Below are 17946 nucleotides of genomic sequence, written 5' to 3' on the forward strand. Positions count from 1 at the left end.
AGCCCTGGGAGTTTTCAAGGGGGTAACCCCCCTTAACACTTTTTTGGTATGCTTTGGTGGGGCGGCAGGGAGAGGTTTTGCCTGGGGCGTCAAAATCCCTAGGAACGGCCCTGACCATATTCGTCCAAGTTTGCCCCCCTTGGAAGTTGCCTTGGCCCCCCTTGCCCATCCTCTGAACTTAGTGCTGGCTTCACCACTGATTGGCATGTGAGCCAATTTGGAACATTTGAAGTATACGGCATATATTAACTGAGTTTAGCAGTGTATATACCAATTTTATGTTCATTTTACTTTTTTGTTAACATAGACTTGGATAGACATCTTCAAGCATTTACCTGACACCAATGCAGCAGAGTTTATCATTGCTATAATTGCAATGGCAGCTCTCGTAACTTGTAAGATCATTTCTACGAAATGGAAAGATAAAATCAAGTTCCCTATACCAACAGAGCTGATAGTAGTAAGTATTTAGTTGATGTATGAAATTACAACTCAAAATTAAAGAATTAGCTAATTCAAGTGTTGGTCATGATGTTGTAATTAGTTAAAACTAGAAGATACTCATGGCGCTATGACCAGGCCCTTACGCAGGGGGGGGGGTGAGTGGTTGCACCCCCCAAATTTGCAAAAGTATACAAAAAGTCCGAAAATTTTAAGAATTTGCAAGCGTAGAAAGAAAAAAAAAAAGGTTCAAATTTTGGGAAGAAAGTCCACTTTTCACAAAATCACCCCCCTTGAAAAAAAGTCCAATTTTTCAAAATCAGCACCAAAAAAAAAAAAAATCCTGCGTACAGGCCTGGCTATGACACAAAATTTACAATGCAAAACAACCCAAAACATATTACATTGCATGGATGAAGCATAAATAGATTGAAAAATGGGAGAAGTAATTTCTATCATAATATCTGCCAAAACATCAGGAGGAGCAACTAGCAAGAACATGAAAAGAATGTTTGTCAAAGCATACTGGAGGAGAAAGATAAAGAGACAGGCTAAAAATGCCAGTCAGTAGAAAATTGATCTCTAGACTAGGCATAAATGGTAAAAAAATAAAAACCTTTAGACACATTAAAAAGTGATAACAATAGTTGGTACAAAGTTTAATATGTTAAGGCAATCTATTCCAAAGATAGATTTAGGGCTGCAGATGAAAAGGATCTTTGACCCATTTATGTTTACAAATGTGCAAATGTACACCAAATTAGAATTAGCCAAATTGTTGTGTGTGTAGGAAACAGAGTATTGTGTATTATTATTGGAATTGTAACACAAGTCTCGGCCATAGAGCTCCATGATTAAAGGTTAACATTCAGATTGTTAGTGTTTTTTCTTTCTTTCATTTTAATTTTACCTCATTATTTCAGGTTACAATGGAATGAAAACCTGATGGCAAATCTACATGTAACTAACATTTCATTTTTTGTGAAAGAAATTAAATTTGAACAATAATAAATCTACCTGTGACGTTTGCTATCTTCTATTATTTTTCACCTTTTTATTCTAAAATAACTTATTACACATTCCCTTCTTGTAGGTTGTCATAGCAACCCTGTCGTCATATTATGGCAAACTTCCAGACAAATATGGCATAGATCCAGTAGGCCATATTCCACATGGGTAGGTATAGGAAATAGGCATACATATGATGCAAAACCAGAAATGTACAAAGGCTATGCCATCATGCTTAAATGTGACACATTAATCTGATGATATTTTAGACAGTGATTGGTGGCATGTATTTACATGATCTGGTAACAAATATTATAAAAAAAATATCATAAAAAACTGCCTTAGTACTAAGGAAATATGCCAAGCGGCCTAAGCAGGGAACTATTAAAAAATCCTCACAGAACTGATTTTTCATGATAAAGATACGGTCATATTTTGAGCTTATTGTAAATCTGTGTAATATTATGTGTATTTTTGAGAGAGAAACAATTTTTTCACAATTATGCCTGTTCACATATTTATTTTTCAGTTTTCCCAGACCAGAAGTCCCTGCTATGAAATACTTTGGTAGTTTGATAGGAGATGCGTTTGCCATCAGTATAGTTGGATTTGCTGTCTCGGTGTCTTTAGCCAAAATATTTGCTTCCAAAAATAACTATGAAATCCACTCAAATCAGGTAAGAAAGAAAGTAAGACAGATAGACAGACATACACACCCACACACACCCTGACACACATACAAAAAGAAAGAAAGAAGACAGGCAGACAGACATCCACCCAGACACCTGACAGACAGAAAGAAAGAAAGAAGAAAGAGAAAAAAAGACAGACAGAAAGAAAGAAAGAAAGAAAGAAAGAAAGAAAGAAAGAAAGAAAGAAAGAAGAAAAGAAAAGAAACAAATGAATGAATGAACGAAAGAAAGAAAAGAGAGAGAAAAGAAAAAGAAAGTAGGAAGGAAAGACAGACAAACACACAGAGAGACAGACAGACATACATACAAAAACAAAGAAGACAGACAGATAGACAGAAAGAAAGAAGAAAGAGAAAGAAAGACAGAGAGAGAGAGAGAGAGACATTACTGGTCGAACACGATAGGATTTCGGTTAATAATAAATAGACGGTTTTCTGATAGCGCTCTCATAGGTCTTTGAACCTGTCTGCAGCCCTCTAGCTTTTGATTCAACAAGTTACTTTTTTTTGGGGGGGCGGTGTACAACCTTCAAGTAATTATTTTGTGTAAGCTAACCATAAGCCTATTCATAACCCTAATCCTAACCCTAACTCTAACCCTCATCCTAACCCTAAACTAAGCCTAACCAATCAATGACAGTGGCTGTTTCAAGTCTATAAGTCTCCTTGCATGATCGCCTGTCAAATTCAACTACCTGCCTCGACCGGAGACTAAGTTCAAACCCCGGGCCTATTGGGTAGCAGTGTTAAGGCGCCTAAGACTGAAATCGTATCGTATTCGACCAGTAATGCGGCGGCGACAGGAATGGAAGAAGATGGCTATGCCGGTCAGCATGATCTTGTTTGCATTTTGGCAACCAGTGTTTATCTGTTATCGATGATGGATCGATTGATAATCGATAATCAATATTCAGTCAATATAATCAATATCAATCAAGATTATGTCTACTATTCAAATAGCATTAAAAATGATGTGGAGGAGGTGGGGGGTGATTTTCAAATCAGGCTTTTTCCTTACGTACTGTCTATTTGTATGGAGGTGTCAATCAACAATCGATAATCGATAATCAATAATCGATAATCAATAATCGATTATCAATAATCAGTTATCAATATCAATCATGATTGGTCCCGCTATTCAAATAGCATTAAAAATGATTGGGGTGATTTTCAAATCATGCCTTTTCCTTACGTAGGCCTACTGGCTATTTGTATGGAGGTGTCAATCAATAATTGATTATCGAAAATCAATAATCGATTATCGATTATCAATAATCGATTATCAGTAATCGATTATCAATCAAGATAATCTCAATTTTCAGAATGCTAAAGAAATAATTTTAAAAAAATATTGAAAAAATTTGAACTTTTTAAAAATTTCTAAAATTCCCATTTTCACCTTCATGCGTATAAAATGAACATTTTGTGCAAAATTTTGTTCAAATATTTTTTCTGAACTCGAAAATTGCAGGGCTTGTATGGAGCACATTCCAGTGTTGAAAAAGGGTCAATGCCAGTTTCAATTATATCAATCTCCATGACAACACCCACGTGATCGCAGATTTTCAAGGGTGAAATACATTCGGTTTAGGAGAAACATCAAATTGAAGTTTGCATATAATACAGCATTGAATAGGGATTTCTTTCATAAAATTGCGATTATCTCCAAAACTGTGTCAACAACAAGCAATGAATTTTTGTTAAATTTATTTTTTTTTTGCTTTATATGTGGTTTAACTTAAAAAAAAAAAAAAAAGAAGGAAAGAAAATAGAGCTTTGACAAGCGGATAATTTGTTACATTAGAATCCTATGAACACATGATTGGTAATTAAAACGATCAAAATGAAACAAAAGAGGAGAGAAAGGGCCCGCTATGTGGGCCTAGCATGATCTTCTCTGTATATCATTACTGGTCGAACACGATAGGATTTCGGTTAATAATAAATAGACGGTTTTCTGATAGCGCTCTCATAGGTCTTTGAACCTGTCTGCAGCCCTCTAGCTTTTGATTCAACAAGTTACTTTTGGGGGGGTGTACAACCTTCAAGTAATTATTTTGTGTAAGCTAACCATAAGCCTATTCATAACCCTAATCCTAACCCTAACTCTAACCCTCATCCTAACCCTAAACTAAGCCTAACCAATCAATGACAGTGGCTGTTTCAAGTCTATAAGTCTCCTTGCATGATCGCCTGTCGAATTCAACTACCTGCCTCGACCGGAGACTATGTTCAAACCCCGGGCCTATTGGGTAGCCGTGTTAAGGCGCCTAAGACTGAAATCCTATCGTATTCGACCAGTAATGAGAGAGAGAGAGAGAGAGAGAGAGAGAGAGAAAAGAGGGAAGGTAGGGAGCAAGGAAGGAGGAATGGATGTATAAACAAATAAGAGAGTGAAATGAAGAGTTGATGGTGAAAGAGGCACCTTTAAACATGTTGAAAAACTGTTTCTATCATTCTATCCATCCATTTTTTCTTACTATCTATAACCCAGGAATTGCTAGCTTATGGTGCAGCCAATATATTCTCCTCATTCTTCTCATGTTTTGTGTCTGCTGCTTCCCTAGCCAGGAGTGTGTTACAAGATGGAGTAGGTGGTCGAACACAGGTCTGTAGTCTGCAAATTAACACAATTTTGTAGATTAATTTAGTATAACATACTTAGCTAGGCAATCAGATACATCCTAGGTACTATAGGTTGTAGATGGAAAATCTAAAATCACTAAATTTGACTGGAATTGGACCTAATTTCTAAAAGGACTATAAACAGTAGCGTACTGTCAAGGCCTGGGGATAAGGAATGCAGAAGTTCCCTATCTGGCATGACCTATTGGGACAAACGTGTCCAAAAGAAGCCACGGTTATCTTCCCTTTAGCATGTTTTTGAAATTAACTTCCTCTACTTTTTGCCCATAACAGGCATGAAAACTGGTCTTAAAAAACCTACTGAAATCCATATTTTTTGCATTTTCTGTGAATTTGATTCAGAAATAGGCTGAAAAACACTGAAAACAATAACAAAAAAATGCTGAAATCCAGCTTAAACACTGAAAATTTTAATGCATGCATTGTGGCCAAATGAATTCAAACATTTTGCTATTTATTCACTACATTACATTTTATCAGTTCTTTAGCCTTTGAAGAATTGTCTCAATCACATCACCAATGTTTATTTTGACTTTATTTCTCCCCAGATGGCTAGTGTTGTTTCATGTACTATGGTATTGATAGTGGTCTTATGGTTGGGAATGTTACTGGAACCATTACCAAAGGTGAATATTGAAAAATGATTATCACCAACATTCAATTACTTATTACAACTATATAAATTAAAACTATTTTGGCACTTTTTCTATATAATACTTTGTTTTCTAGCTTCCTCAGTCAGCAAAACCAGTTCATTTAGTTATCTACTGAAAACTGAGAAATTCGAAAAAAAGATGCTATTATTTCTGTTGTTTATGGAAAATCAATTGTAGTCACCAAAATCACATGATGTTATCCACTGAAGATAGCAAGGGCATTATGTTATATAATGTAGACAGCAAGGTCATTTATTGCCATCTACTGTAGACAGTAAAGGCATTTATTGGTATCTACTGTAGACATTATGGCATTCTGCTATCTACTATCTACCCTAACTAAAGACAGCAAGATCATTCTGTTATGTGATGTAGATAGCAAATGCATTTATTGCTATCTACTGCAGACAGCAATGGCATTCTCCTATTTACTGTTAACAACAATGACATTCTGCTATCTACTGTAGATAGCAAATCCATTTATTACTATCTACTGCAGACAGCAAGAGTAGTTTTTCTATCAGCTGTAGACAGCAGAAGTGTTTTCTATTTTTCTTTTTATGGGCATTGTGCTATCTGCTATATGTAGCAAAAGTATTCCTGTTATGGCAATCTTATTACATAGGCAGGAAACCAATCTCTATCATGTCGTACACAAACTCATGCATCATTTTATGTTTGTTTGATTAATCTAACTAGCTGGTATCTGTTTATGCTTCTGGTTATGAACTAATTATTGCATGTTTCCAATTTATTTTCTTTCAAGGTGATTTTAGCTGTTATAATTGTCTTCGCATTAATGGACATGATTATGCAAATAAGGGAACTGAAAACACTCTGGGGTCAATCAAAGTATGACTGGGTAAGACTATTACTATACTCATCATGTAAAGTGATGTATGATATGAGGATTATGCAAAGTGTGCCCCCTCTTAGAGTAACAGGTTTATGCATAGGGGGAAATTTAAATATTAAACTAGTATTATGTTCATAATATTACATAAACATTAGTAGCCATTAGTGATTCTTTGATTACAAGAAGTTTCATTCCATTAGTGATTGTTAAGCAAGTATTTTAGGTTTATTCTGATAATCTGATCTGATATCTTGGGAAATGTATTTATTTTATTCATTTGCAGTGGAATATGCATGAATAAAGGCAATATATAGCAATGCAACCACCCTGAAGCCAGGAGGGTGTGGATTCAATTAAAAAGACATGAAAAAGGAAAACAAAGACAATTTGCTTGTAAGGGTAGCAGGTACACAACTAAGCTGGTTCCAAGGAAGCAAAAGCTCAATTATTGACAAGTTTATCCTGTTTGGAGGGGTAATACAATAAAAAAGGGGCTGATTTGACGTTCCTGATTTCACATCCCCCACACACAAATTCCTGGGGGCAGCCTGGCCCCTCAGCCAACCTCTGCATGGTTATAAATTTTATAATATGCCCTGAATACTTCAAATAGAACCTGTACTAAACTAAATAACTAATCCACACTACATCATGTGATTTATTTTCTAGATGATATGGCTAGTAACATTACTTGCAGTGGTTCTTCTTGGTGTTGATATTGGTCTTTTTGTGGGGATTGGGTTTGCATTTCTCACTGTGGTATTAAGAACACAATTATCTGAGTATGTTATAAATGGCAATATGGCAGGGACTGAAATCTACAAGAATCAGGATGTTTACCCTAATGTAAGTACTGTAAAATAATAAATCGTAGCAAAGGAAAAATGTTTTTCATGATGATGGCAACAGACAAGTGCATTAGTAATCCATGATGGTCATGACACATCCATGGGACCAATCTCAGTGCACAATCAACAGAGTGACAAATCATAGGCGAAATTGGTGATGGAATTTTATTTGCTTTACCTCAGTTGCATGTTCAGCTCAAAATTAAGGGGACATATCTAGTAAAAACTCATATTTTGTGGAAAAGAAATACAAATCTATTTTTATGAAAGTGATACAATATGGCTTTAACTTACCCATACTTGAGTGTTCCCCTGTAAAATTCAACTCACATTGATTTTACATTTTGGCTAATAGAATAGAAGGCTAAATAGGAGCAAAATCTTATTAATTTCTTGCAACTTTTAATTGAATGAGCAAATTCAATGGTTCACATACTGTACTGGCTAAGATTAGCCCCAAAATGTCCCCAAATAGGCTGATTTTACATGTTTTTAGGCATAGACCTGTCCCCAAGGTGCACACACCCTTTCCCCCTAGCTGGATATGCTACTGGCTACAGAATCCCAATGTTGTCTGCTACAGCTTTTTGTACCATCATGATATCTAATTGTTTCATTTTGCAGACGGAATGTCCTTGTGGCATCAAGATCTTTCAGATGCAATCACCTCTTTACTTTGCTAATGTACAACAGTTTTGTAATCAACTTTACAAGATGGTAGGAGTTAACCCACATACCGTGCTACAAGATGTGAGTGAAGAACACCAGATTGGACTGAGAAAGAGAAAAAGAAGAAAAGAAGATAATAAAGAAGATGGAATACAAGACAATACTACAAGCTATCAGGTAGGATAATCGACCATAACTGAAATATTCAACTTTATCTAGCTGTTTAAATTGTGCTGATTGCTGAAATAAATAACGTTTGTTTCCTTTTATTTAGGAAAAATTAACACATTTTGCTTTGATGCAATAAACTAGGCTTGCATATCTGAACCTTTATATCTATGACCTGTTTCCACAAAATGAGTCAGTGGTATGTCCTCTGTGAATGGGGACATAATATGCTGTATAATATGCTGTACTATGTATTCAATTATGTCCCCATTCACAAAGGACATACCACCAACACAGGTCTTCAAGCAAAGAACATCAACTCAACAGTTGGAACATCTCGAAACTCCCAACTTGCGACTTTAAGCTAATTTTGTGAGAGCAGGTCATAATTATGCACAACCAGTCGGAATTCTCCAAAACAATATCAAGAAATCAGCCCGACTATAAATACTGGGTATAAACAGCGCAATATGCCTGTGTGGATTTAATTACAAGCGAGATGTAGCTGCTGCTAGTGCAGGATGCGAACACACAGATGTATAGTGTAATCTTTGAGGATTTGTTTAGACTACTTTATTTTTGAAACCACTCTACCCCCTTGGAACTTCATTGGGCAAAAGGAAGTAACAACTTGTTGAGAACTGTTTAAACATTCAGTTTACCATGAAGTAACAAGTAACAACTTATCTTTATTATAATAATGTCCTCGCTTTTCAAGTAATGATTAAACTATTTACCAAACAGGTGGAGTTTCCTGATGACCAGTATATCTTAGATGACAACTTCACAGTAAGACTATGGATTTCTGTCTCAAATTAATGTACTAACCATCAGTCAACATTAATAGGTAAATTTTCACGGGAAAATTTTCTGGACACGTGACCAATGCGTATCAATGTGAGTGTAACCTCGAGCCTGATCTCTGACCCCCGGCGGTGACCTCGCTATTCAAGTCTTAGTAATTTTGAATTGGAATAGTATTTTTGACCGCAATTTTGATAGAAATTTGTGCATTGCAAATTTATTGAATATTATGTTATCTTAATTTTTTCACAATATCATCAAAACGTAATTTCAAAAATATCTATCTGCAGAAAAAAATATTTATCTACGGAAACTCTTACCATAACATTATTAATTTGCGACAAGTTACTTATTTTGCCTCAAAGGAAGAATTCTTCCTATTCAAATACATTGGAAGAACACCCGCTGTTCTCGGGTCACATTCCATAATGCTAATATGTCTCGCCCATGGGTGTCACGTGTCCAGAACATTTTCCCGTGAAAATTTACCTATTAATTCTGACTGACCATGCTAACCACCAGTGGCTTAGCCAGATAGCACTAACTTTGCTTTTTAATACTTCTTTGTTGTGCAATATGCGTAGGTCATTTTTTAAAAAGTTATAGCCCCTCCCAAAAATAAATTCTGATCATACCCTTACTATAACCACTAAACTTTGTTTGGTCTGAAGTAGGAAGTTAATCAAGATGTGTATATTGCACCACATGACAAATATGTAGATTTTAAACATCGAAGAAATATCACATTTATGTGATCAAAATATTGACACCTAAATGTATACAGCTAGAATAATTACTTTGAGCTAAACAAAGCATGCTAGCATGTGCCACACCACTAACTAATAACAGGTCCTCATTGGCTTGAGTAAAAAAATGCATTAGTAAAACAGCGTCAGTTCTTATAGATAGTTACAGTGTCTGCTTTAATTGCTAGATCTCAAAGACAATGGGCTAACATAGTAGTTGTGAAGAAGCTGGGGTCCATTTCACTCAACTTTACAAGTTTCCCAAGTCTTAAAATCAATCGTAACTTACGACTTACGACGTAGCGTAAGTTCCATTTCACTAAACTTACTTTTGAATGGTACCCTTCATAAGCAATAGGGATTTACTACAGGGACCCTTCATTTATGTTATGTTTTGTAAAAGGGTATTCATAACTTATGAACGGTATAAGGCTTGACTTACGAAATGTTAAAAATTTAGTGAAATGGCACATGGTATGATAAAAGATACAAAATAATGAGTAACAAATAGAGAACCATAGATAATGTAATGAAATAATGTGCATGTACTAATCAATAACATGTTTTTGTGAAATAAACAGTGTATTTTTCATTGCATGCAGTGTTCAAATGTTAATTGTCACTTTTCTCCCACTTCTCTATCTCCCCTTTATCTCTCTCTATCTCCCTCCCCCCTCTTTCTCTCTCTCTGAAACTAATTTCCTTCAGCTTTTTTACTAATCAATTAAAGTCAGGCGACTATTTAAGAAATAAAGGGTAATGCATTATCCTTTACACGCAAATAATATGGCCGAGGCAGTAAAAACATAAATAATGGGTGAGGCGCAGCCGAACCCATTATTTAAACGCTTTTACTGCCGAGGACACATTATTTGCGTAAAGGATAATGCTGCACCCTTTATTTCTATTCTACTACCACAAAATAGTGCGATTTAAAGAGAAAATATCACATTTTTGCCCAAATATTTCCAGTTGTTTACCTCAAGGTGGAGCGCCTACGCGTAGCCAAAGCGTAAGTGATTGCGAGTATTGCAGAACGCGTAACCAAGCGTAATGCTTTGTGTAGAATGCGTAACAATGCTAATATACTGCATCGCGCTTTGCTGTGCGCTGTGATGCGAGAAGAACATAAAGTTTGTTGCCCTGGCCACTCTATTGCTAACTAATGGTCTTTCACGTGACACGTTTCAACAAATCACAGTGCGCGATTTTGAATAATGGGTCGTGGGGGTAATAGAATGTGAAATAACACTCTACAAGCTGCAGCAAATCCTAGAAATGTGTGTTTATTTTAGCAAGCAGGGAGACAATAAAGTAAACCAATAGTATACAAATATTAACTGTCTATGAGTGTGATGGTCGAAATATAATCACGAGGTGAAAGATGGATTGTTCCATTCCACGAGCCGGAACGGCGAGTGGAATGGAACAATACATCTTTCACCGAGGGATTATATTTCGACCAATACACAAATTTAAGACAGTTAATATTTGTTTTATATCACTCATGGATAAATTCTATTACTAAAGTACTATTTAAGGCAGGAAATACATTTATTCATCAACATAACACCATGTTTTGCGGTGATATACTTCACATTTTGGGGTCCACCCCATAACTCAATCGGCGAGTCCAAGAGTCAGAGTACGTCTCGGCGCAGGCGCACTACTGCAAAGCACATGATGGTAAAGACTATCACACGGAGTGGGTGATGGTAAAAATGGCAAATGGTAATCAACCAATGAACTGTCTAGAATTTATGTATGAGTGATATAATAATTAATGTTATCTTCTGCAGACAACAATAATACCAGGTGTTGTTGATATCTACTGCTTGCTGTTTTGGTGTGTTATGACTAATTGCATAATACATGTATCAATGATCAGCAGGGTGGTGGCAGGAAGCCCCCGACTGGAACTATTGGAAGATAGCGACTCAATAATGGCTAATAATTTTGCTATCTACTAAGGAGAGTTACTTCCTACCTTCTGTAGACAGCAACAACTCAGTTAATTTCTTATCTTCTGAAGACAGCAACTCATTTTCCCATCTTCTGAAGACAGCAACTCATTTTGCTATCTACTGAAGACAGCAACTCAGTTATTTTCCTACCTTCTGACATGTCTGAAGACAGCAACTCATTTTGCTATCTACTGAAGACAGCCACTCAGTCATTTTGGTACTTAGGAGAGCATATTCAATGTTTCATATTACCTGTAAGCATAGCAAAGCTAACATAGATTTTCATTGTGAGCATATGTTTTGCTTGTTATAAACTGTAGATTGTAAAATCAGTTGTTATCTTCTGTAGAAAACAAAGAATGATGTTATCTACTGTAGACAGCAAAGTTCGTTCATAATTATTACTGATTTCCAAAATAAGTCATCTGTTGCTATGATGCCAGTTGTTGCCCAAGGAGTTGTTGGTATCTTTAACTGGGGTCAGAGGTCACATATTGCTATCTTCATCAGTCATTGCTATCTAATGAAGATAGCAAACTTATTATCTTTTTACAAACAGAGCTGTCAGCCATTGCTGCTCATCAACATTGTCAAAATCTACTTTTTGTTGTAGATAACATAGGACCCCGGACATTTACAAGTAAAGTGATGCTATTTGAATCTACAATAATTGCTTTCTCATTCTATTCCACATTACAGTCAATTACCAATGGTGAGCAACCATCATCTACCATAGCAGTGTCATCAGATCAGCAACTTGAAGCTATTGTCATAGATTGCAGTGCATTCAATTTCATAGACTTAATGGCAGTGAAAACACTACTCAGTGTGGTGAATGATTATGACAAAATTGGTGTAAGAGTTGTTCTGGCACAGTGTAAAGGTATATCATGCAATTCTTATTAAATACTAAACCAAACTTTGGCTTCTAAAGACACATATTTTGTGACAGGTTTCCACAAAGACCTATTCTATGAGAATTTTTAAAAATTAGGTTTCAAAATGTTTGCAAAAATTGTTCAGATATTTTTCCAGATTTTTCATGCTTTCTGTGATATATAGGGTCATTAGCCTTTCAGAAAAAAGAACAACCAATCCTGCAAGTTTTTTGTTTCCTGTCAGACATCAATTTCCTAAAACATACTAATTCGACAGAGCCTAAAACATATTAATTTGACAGAATCGATTGCATCCCCACCTTTTTCTGTTGAATCTCTATAATGCAGATGTTCAAGACTAACAGCTTCATGTATTACAGAACAAGCCTCAACAGCTTCATGTATAATTAATAGTCGGGTCTTGTGGTTTTTTTTTACAGATTCTGTGCAAGGAGTGCTGAGGAATGGTGGATTCTTTACTCAAATCAGCCAAGACATTCTATATCTCACTGTACATGATGCAGTCGTAGGCCTTTCAACTAATTCCAACTACAACGTAAGTAAAGGAAACCAATGAAGCTCTATAATTTGATTCCAAAGCTGACTTCTTCCCTCCCTATCTGAAACAGAAGTGGGTTAAAAAATAACATCAATACAATAAACATTTTAAACTCTGGGATAGGGTAGACTTTGATATGAAATTGATGCATGTGTAAGGCTGAGAGTTTGAAAGTGGCCCTCTGTGAGAGAAAAATGTATACCAATAGTGGCTTTGGGTGAGAGGTGGACTTTGGGACCCAAGTTTATGGGTGTATCGGGCAAGAACAGAACATTTAGTCAAAAACAGCCCTGCAGAAGCTAAGTAAGAGTATTGAATTAGGTGAGTGATGCCTGAAAGGGGACCTTAACAGTGTCCCCTCAAATATTGAAGTCTATCCACTTTGATTTTAACAAAGTTTCTCCCTAATGAAGATAGGAATACAATTTAATCTTTTGGTTTGTTTTAACAATGACATGATCTACATTGTACATACCTGCAACCTGCAGTACAAATTAAATTATTACACATGCAACAAAATAATGACTGATGATAAAAGTACATCACTCTTCTGCTGGGGGCCTTGTGTTTGTTAACTCTCTGCACGTTTGTAATGTTTATCAACTGTAGGTCAACAACAAGTTTCAAAATTCAAAAGACCATTTCTGGAATCAGCAAGGAACATGCATTAAAATGAGTACAAACAAGCATATTATTGGTTCAGTGGTTCTTGAGATAGCTCTTGATAATTTAGAAAATGTCTTAAAACCTATGGGTAGCACGCAGAGCATTAAATGTCCTCATTTTGTTTGATTGCATCTGATATTGGGAGAAAACTTGATTTCCTATATTGTCTTTTCCTACAGGTGTACTCCAATGGGGAGACAACAGTCCATGTGGACAATTCACAGAATATACAAAACACAGCAGCAGCAGAATCCAAAATGTGAGATGAATGACTATTCATCCAACCATGTACCATCATCATGACAACCAACTCTACATGTAAAATACATGTAATTTTGTATTTAAAGGAGTATTTTGTGATTCTAACATCTTTTTACATCAAATTTTCAGTACTGGGATATCCACAAAAAAAAGCTTATTCCCAAGATTTCAGTTGATTCCAATTTTGCATTTGCGAGCTATGTATGATTATGTGTATTACACTGCTCCATAGGCCACTGTATTGCAATTTTGTTCGGTTAAGGGGTGGGGTATGAACCTTTGGACAGTATTTATTGTGGGACATTAGAGCACATCAGACATATCGAATTGCATTCTGAATCTGAAGAATGTCCTTCTGATATCAAATAATTTTGATTTTTTGAAATTCGCAATGTAATACACATTTTATGGCAAATGATTAAAAATTGATATTTTTGATATTTAACAGTACCAAGTAAACTTTATAAATCTGATAATATGTACTTAAAGTGTTTGTAGGTGGGATGAAAAGCCGATGATCAATTGAAAATTTTGACCATTACGTATTGAAGATATGGATTTTTTTCCCCAAAACACACAAAAAAATTATGTCTTTTTGGGAAAAAATCCATATCTTCAATATGAAAGGTCAAAATTTTCAATTGATCGTCGGCTTTTCCTCCCAGCTACATACACTTTAAGAATATATCATTACATTTATAAAATTTACTTGAGGACTGTTATATATCAAAATGTGAAAAATATCAAATTTTAATAATTTGTCATAAAATTTGTATTATATCGTGAATTTAAAAAATAAAAATTATTTGATATCAGAAAGACATTCTTCGTATTCAGAATGCAATTTGATATGTCTGATATGCTCTCATGTCCCACAAAAAATACTGTCGAAACGCTCAAAACGCTAATTCCAGATCCCTTAACTAGAACATAATTCAAGTTTGATGATATTTTTGCTTAATCTGCAAGAATATTTTTGTACCATAAACATTATGTAGCCAGAGGTTTCCAGTCCAGTAGTGTAAACATCTGAGAAAAAGTTGGGGGGGGGGGGTAATGCCCCTTTAAGAGCATTTTTGTAACTCTAAGAATAAGAGCTGGCTGATTTGTATGTATTTATCAACTCTTTATTACATGTACATCTCCTCAGTTTGATGCTGGACATATTGAAATCTGAAAATTGTAATGTTTTACAGAATTTTTTTTAATGTCAGTTTAGATCATGTATATAGAGGGTATAAAATATTTAAAAAAATATTTTTTAAATATTTTAAAATATTTTTAAGCTTGGTTATTTTAAAAAATAACATTCAAAAACATTTTTGAAAAATTGCTGCAAAACATTTTAACAAGATGTTATTTAAGTGTTGACAAAATATTTTGTTTGCCAAAAATATTTTACAATAACATTTTGACATTTTTTTACAGTATTGTGGAATTTTCATATGAAATAAGTTCAAAATATTTTATTTCCATGACCTTTGTATAACCTAAAGTCTTATTCAGATTTTATTTGACAGCTTAACCATCGCATATACGTGCGCGACGTCAAGCGTGTGCATTGGACCTTGTGCAAATAATACTGGCGCTGGACGGCTAGCAACGCTTAATTTGTAAAGGGAATCTGAATAAGACTTTAATATTCACATTATTATTAAAACCAAAACATGTTTATCACACATTTTGTGTGTTGGGTTGTACATACATTTTTGCATACATATATTTCCTTGTAATATATTATTTATAATTAAGTACATTAGTCAAGAATCAAGCGAAGGAGAGGCTTCTGAAATCCACAAAACAAAGTATAGATTTCAGTGATTTGAACAAAAGATTCAATCAGACATTGAAAACATATTTTGATTGACAAATCCAAAATTACTCAATGTTTTAAGATTTTGGCCATCTTGGCTCAGCTGATGGCTTCTAAAATGACTACTGGGATCCACTTTTCCGCAAGGATAACTGATATTTTCAGTGTATTCTGCATCCTCGGTTGATTGGTTCTTATTAGTGGATCGTATACAAGGTTTAGATAATTATTACTGATGTTCGAGTTGACTGTTTTCAGTGGCGTACCGTGGCCACCCCAACCCCGGGGGGCTGAAGAAAATTCAATTTTGCCGCCCCTTCCTCAAGAGCCCGAAAAGGTTGACCAAATTTTTTTGTCGTAGGTATAAAAAAATAAAAAAAAAAAAAAAAAAAAGAAAAAAAAAGGGTTTCAGGCGCTAGCGCCCTAAAAGAAACTCATTTTGATGTATAGTACCATTTTTTCAATTTTTTTATGCTTTATCAAATTTTTCCGCCCTTTTTTATTTACCAATTCTTTTTGCCGCCCTTCTTTTTTGACGCCCCTGTTTTTACCACCCCTTCATTTTGGCCGCCCCCTGCTTTTACCCCGGGGGGCTGGCGCCCCCAAAGCCCCTCCCAAAATACGCGCATGGTTTTGCCCCCAAGCAACCGAGGGATTTGAAAAGCACCAGGAAAAGTGGATCTTTTGAAGAAGCTAACAACCAAGAAGGTAAAACAGCGAGTTATTAAGGATTTGTCAATCAAAAAATCTTTCAATTTTAATCTTCAACAACTACATCAATTTCACAATTTCAACATGTTTCACACAAAACAGTTTTCAACTTACCAGTTTCCTAATTGCTGATTTCGCTTGATTCTTGAATTGTTTTAAAGATTTTTTTTCTTCTTCTTTTCTTTTTATTATCTTGACAGTTCTTCATGGGCTGTTTGAAATGCACTTGCAGGCCGGGTTTGGCCTGTGGGCTGACTATAAGCACTGCTGTATTGGGAAATTTAAATAGTACCTTGAATGTCACAAAAGTATTATATTAAATATACCATATCAGCATATAATCAGTCTCAGGATTTGCCACCATGAGCTACCATGCATAATATAATATGTGTGCTGTATTTATATACATATGTGATGTGATCAAGCAAAATCAGTCGGAACTCGGGAATATTGATTTTGAGATAGTCATACAAAGGAAATATTTCCTTTTGTTTCCTGTTGTTTTTTAATTGCTCATATCCTTAGCACTGGTTGTTCAATTTCAATGGGCTTTTCTGCAAAATACAGCTTTGTAAATGCCTTTTACTAACCTATGCTATAAGAAACTGAAACTGTAATATTTCTGAGTTCCGACTGATTTTGCTTGATCGCATCCAAATATAATACATGTTACTCACATAGGCGTAGATCGGGGGGATGGTAGGGATAAATCCCCCTATATTTTGCCAGGGGATGGTCCATACAATCATCTCCCAATGATGTTGACACCTGTATGTGGGTTTCTGACCAAATTAACCTCATATTTGGCCATTTTAACCCCCAAAGTGCAAATATTTTAGCTCTACGCGCGAATTTATTCAATTTTTGCACAATATTTCACCAGTTTAGCTTTAAATTGGCAACATTTTTCATGCGCATTTGTACCATAAACTTATTATGTGGCCAAAAGGTGCTGGGTTCACAATTTTTCAAGAACGTTTTTTTCCACCCCCGGGGTGACAAAATTTTATGGATATTATTAAAAATGGGCTAAAAAGTAGAAAAATGCCTAAAATCTTAAATATCAGGACAGTCAGCATCCTGAGAGAAGTGAAGGCAAGACTCTTCACAGAAGGGAGGGCGGCTTCACCCTTGGCCTACACCACTGCTAATCAGTTAAGTTTAGCCAAAGTACAAATCCAGTATTGTACACATACAACTTGAATACATTTGTTCCTCAGGGCTTGAATTTGACATTAGCAATTCAAGGGACATTCAGATATCTGTCAAACACAAACTATAGTCTATCTACCTTGAGTCACTAGCTTTGAAGTTCAGCATGTGCTGCGTTGGCCTAGCGTGGTTTCTTGCGTGTACATATGCGACACGTTGATTACGCGCATAAAAGTATGTACATGCACCAAGTAACGCTAAGCTAACACAAAACACGCTAAACTTCAAAGCTAGTGCTGGTGACTCAAGGTATATATACAGACTATACATATTCCAAACACATGTATGCCTTTTTATGCACTTTTGATGGAGCTGTCAACTTTTCGGACCTGTTGGATATTAACCAATA

The 17946-nt window shown here is 35.4% G+C and overlaps 1 protein-coding gene across 1 annotated transcript in view; it reads left to right on the plus strand.

Moving 5' to 3' along the window:
* Positions 1 to 14301, plus strand: part of LOC140147267 (sulfate transporter-like) — a 28839-nt gene extending 14538 nt beyond the window's left edge. The window contains exons 5-16 of the mRNA XM_072169045.1: positions 308 to 460; positions 1535 to 1617; positions 1979 to 2126; positions 4635 to 4748; positions 5335 to 5412; positions 6209 to 6304; positions 6968 to 7144; positions 7771 to 7992; positions 8728 to 8772; positions 12197 to 12380; positions 12816 to 12931; positions 13780 to 14301. Coding sequence (XP_072025146.1) covers positions 308 to 460; positions 1535 to 1617; positions 1979 to 2126; positions 4635 to 4748; positions 5335 to 5412; positions 6209 to 6304; positions 6968 to 7144; positions 7771 to 7992; positions 8728 to 8772; positions 12197 to 12380; positions 12816 to 12931; positions 13780 to 13863 — 1500 coding nt within the window. The 3' untranslated portion in view covers positions 13864 to 14301. The remainder of the gene's footprint in view (positions 1 to 307; positions 461 to 1534; positions 1618 to 1978; positions 2127 to 4634; positions 4749 to 5334; positions 5413 to 6208; positions 6305 to 6967; positions 7145 to 7770; positions 7993 to 8727; positions 8773 to 12196; positions 12381 to 12815; positions 12932 to 13779) is intronic.
* The last annotated feature ends 3645 nt before the right edge of the window (positions 14302 to 17946 follow it).

Source organism: Amphiura filiformis, chromosome 3 (assembly GCF_039555335.1).
Source record: "Amphiura filiformis chromosome 3, Afil_fr2py, whole genome shotgun sequence".
Taxonomy (NCBI): Eukaryota; Metazoa; Echinodermata; class Ophiuroidea; order Amphilepidida; family Amphiuridae; genus Amphiura; species Amphiura filiformis.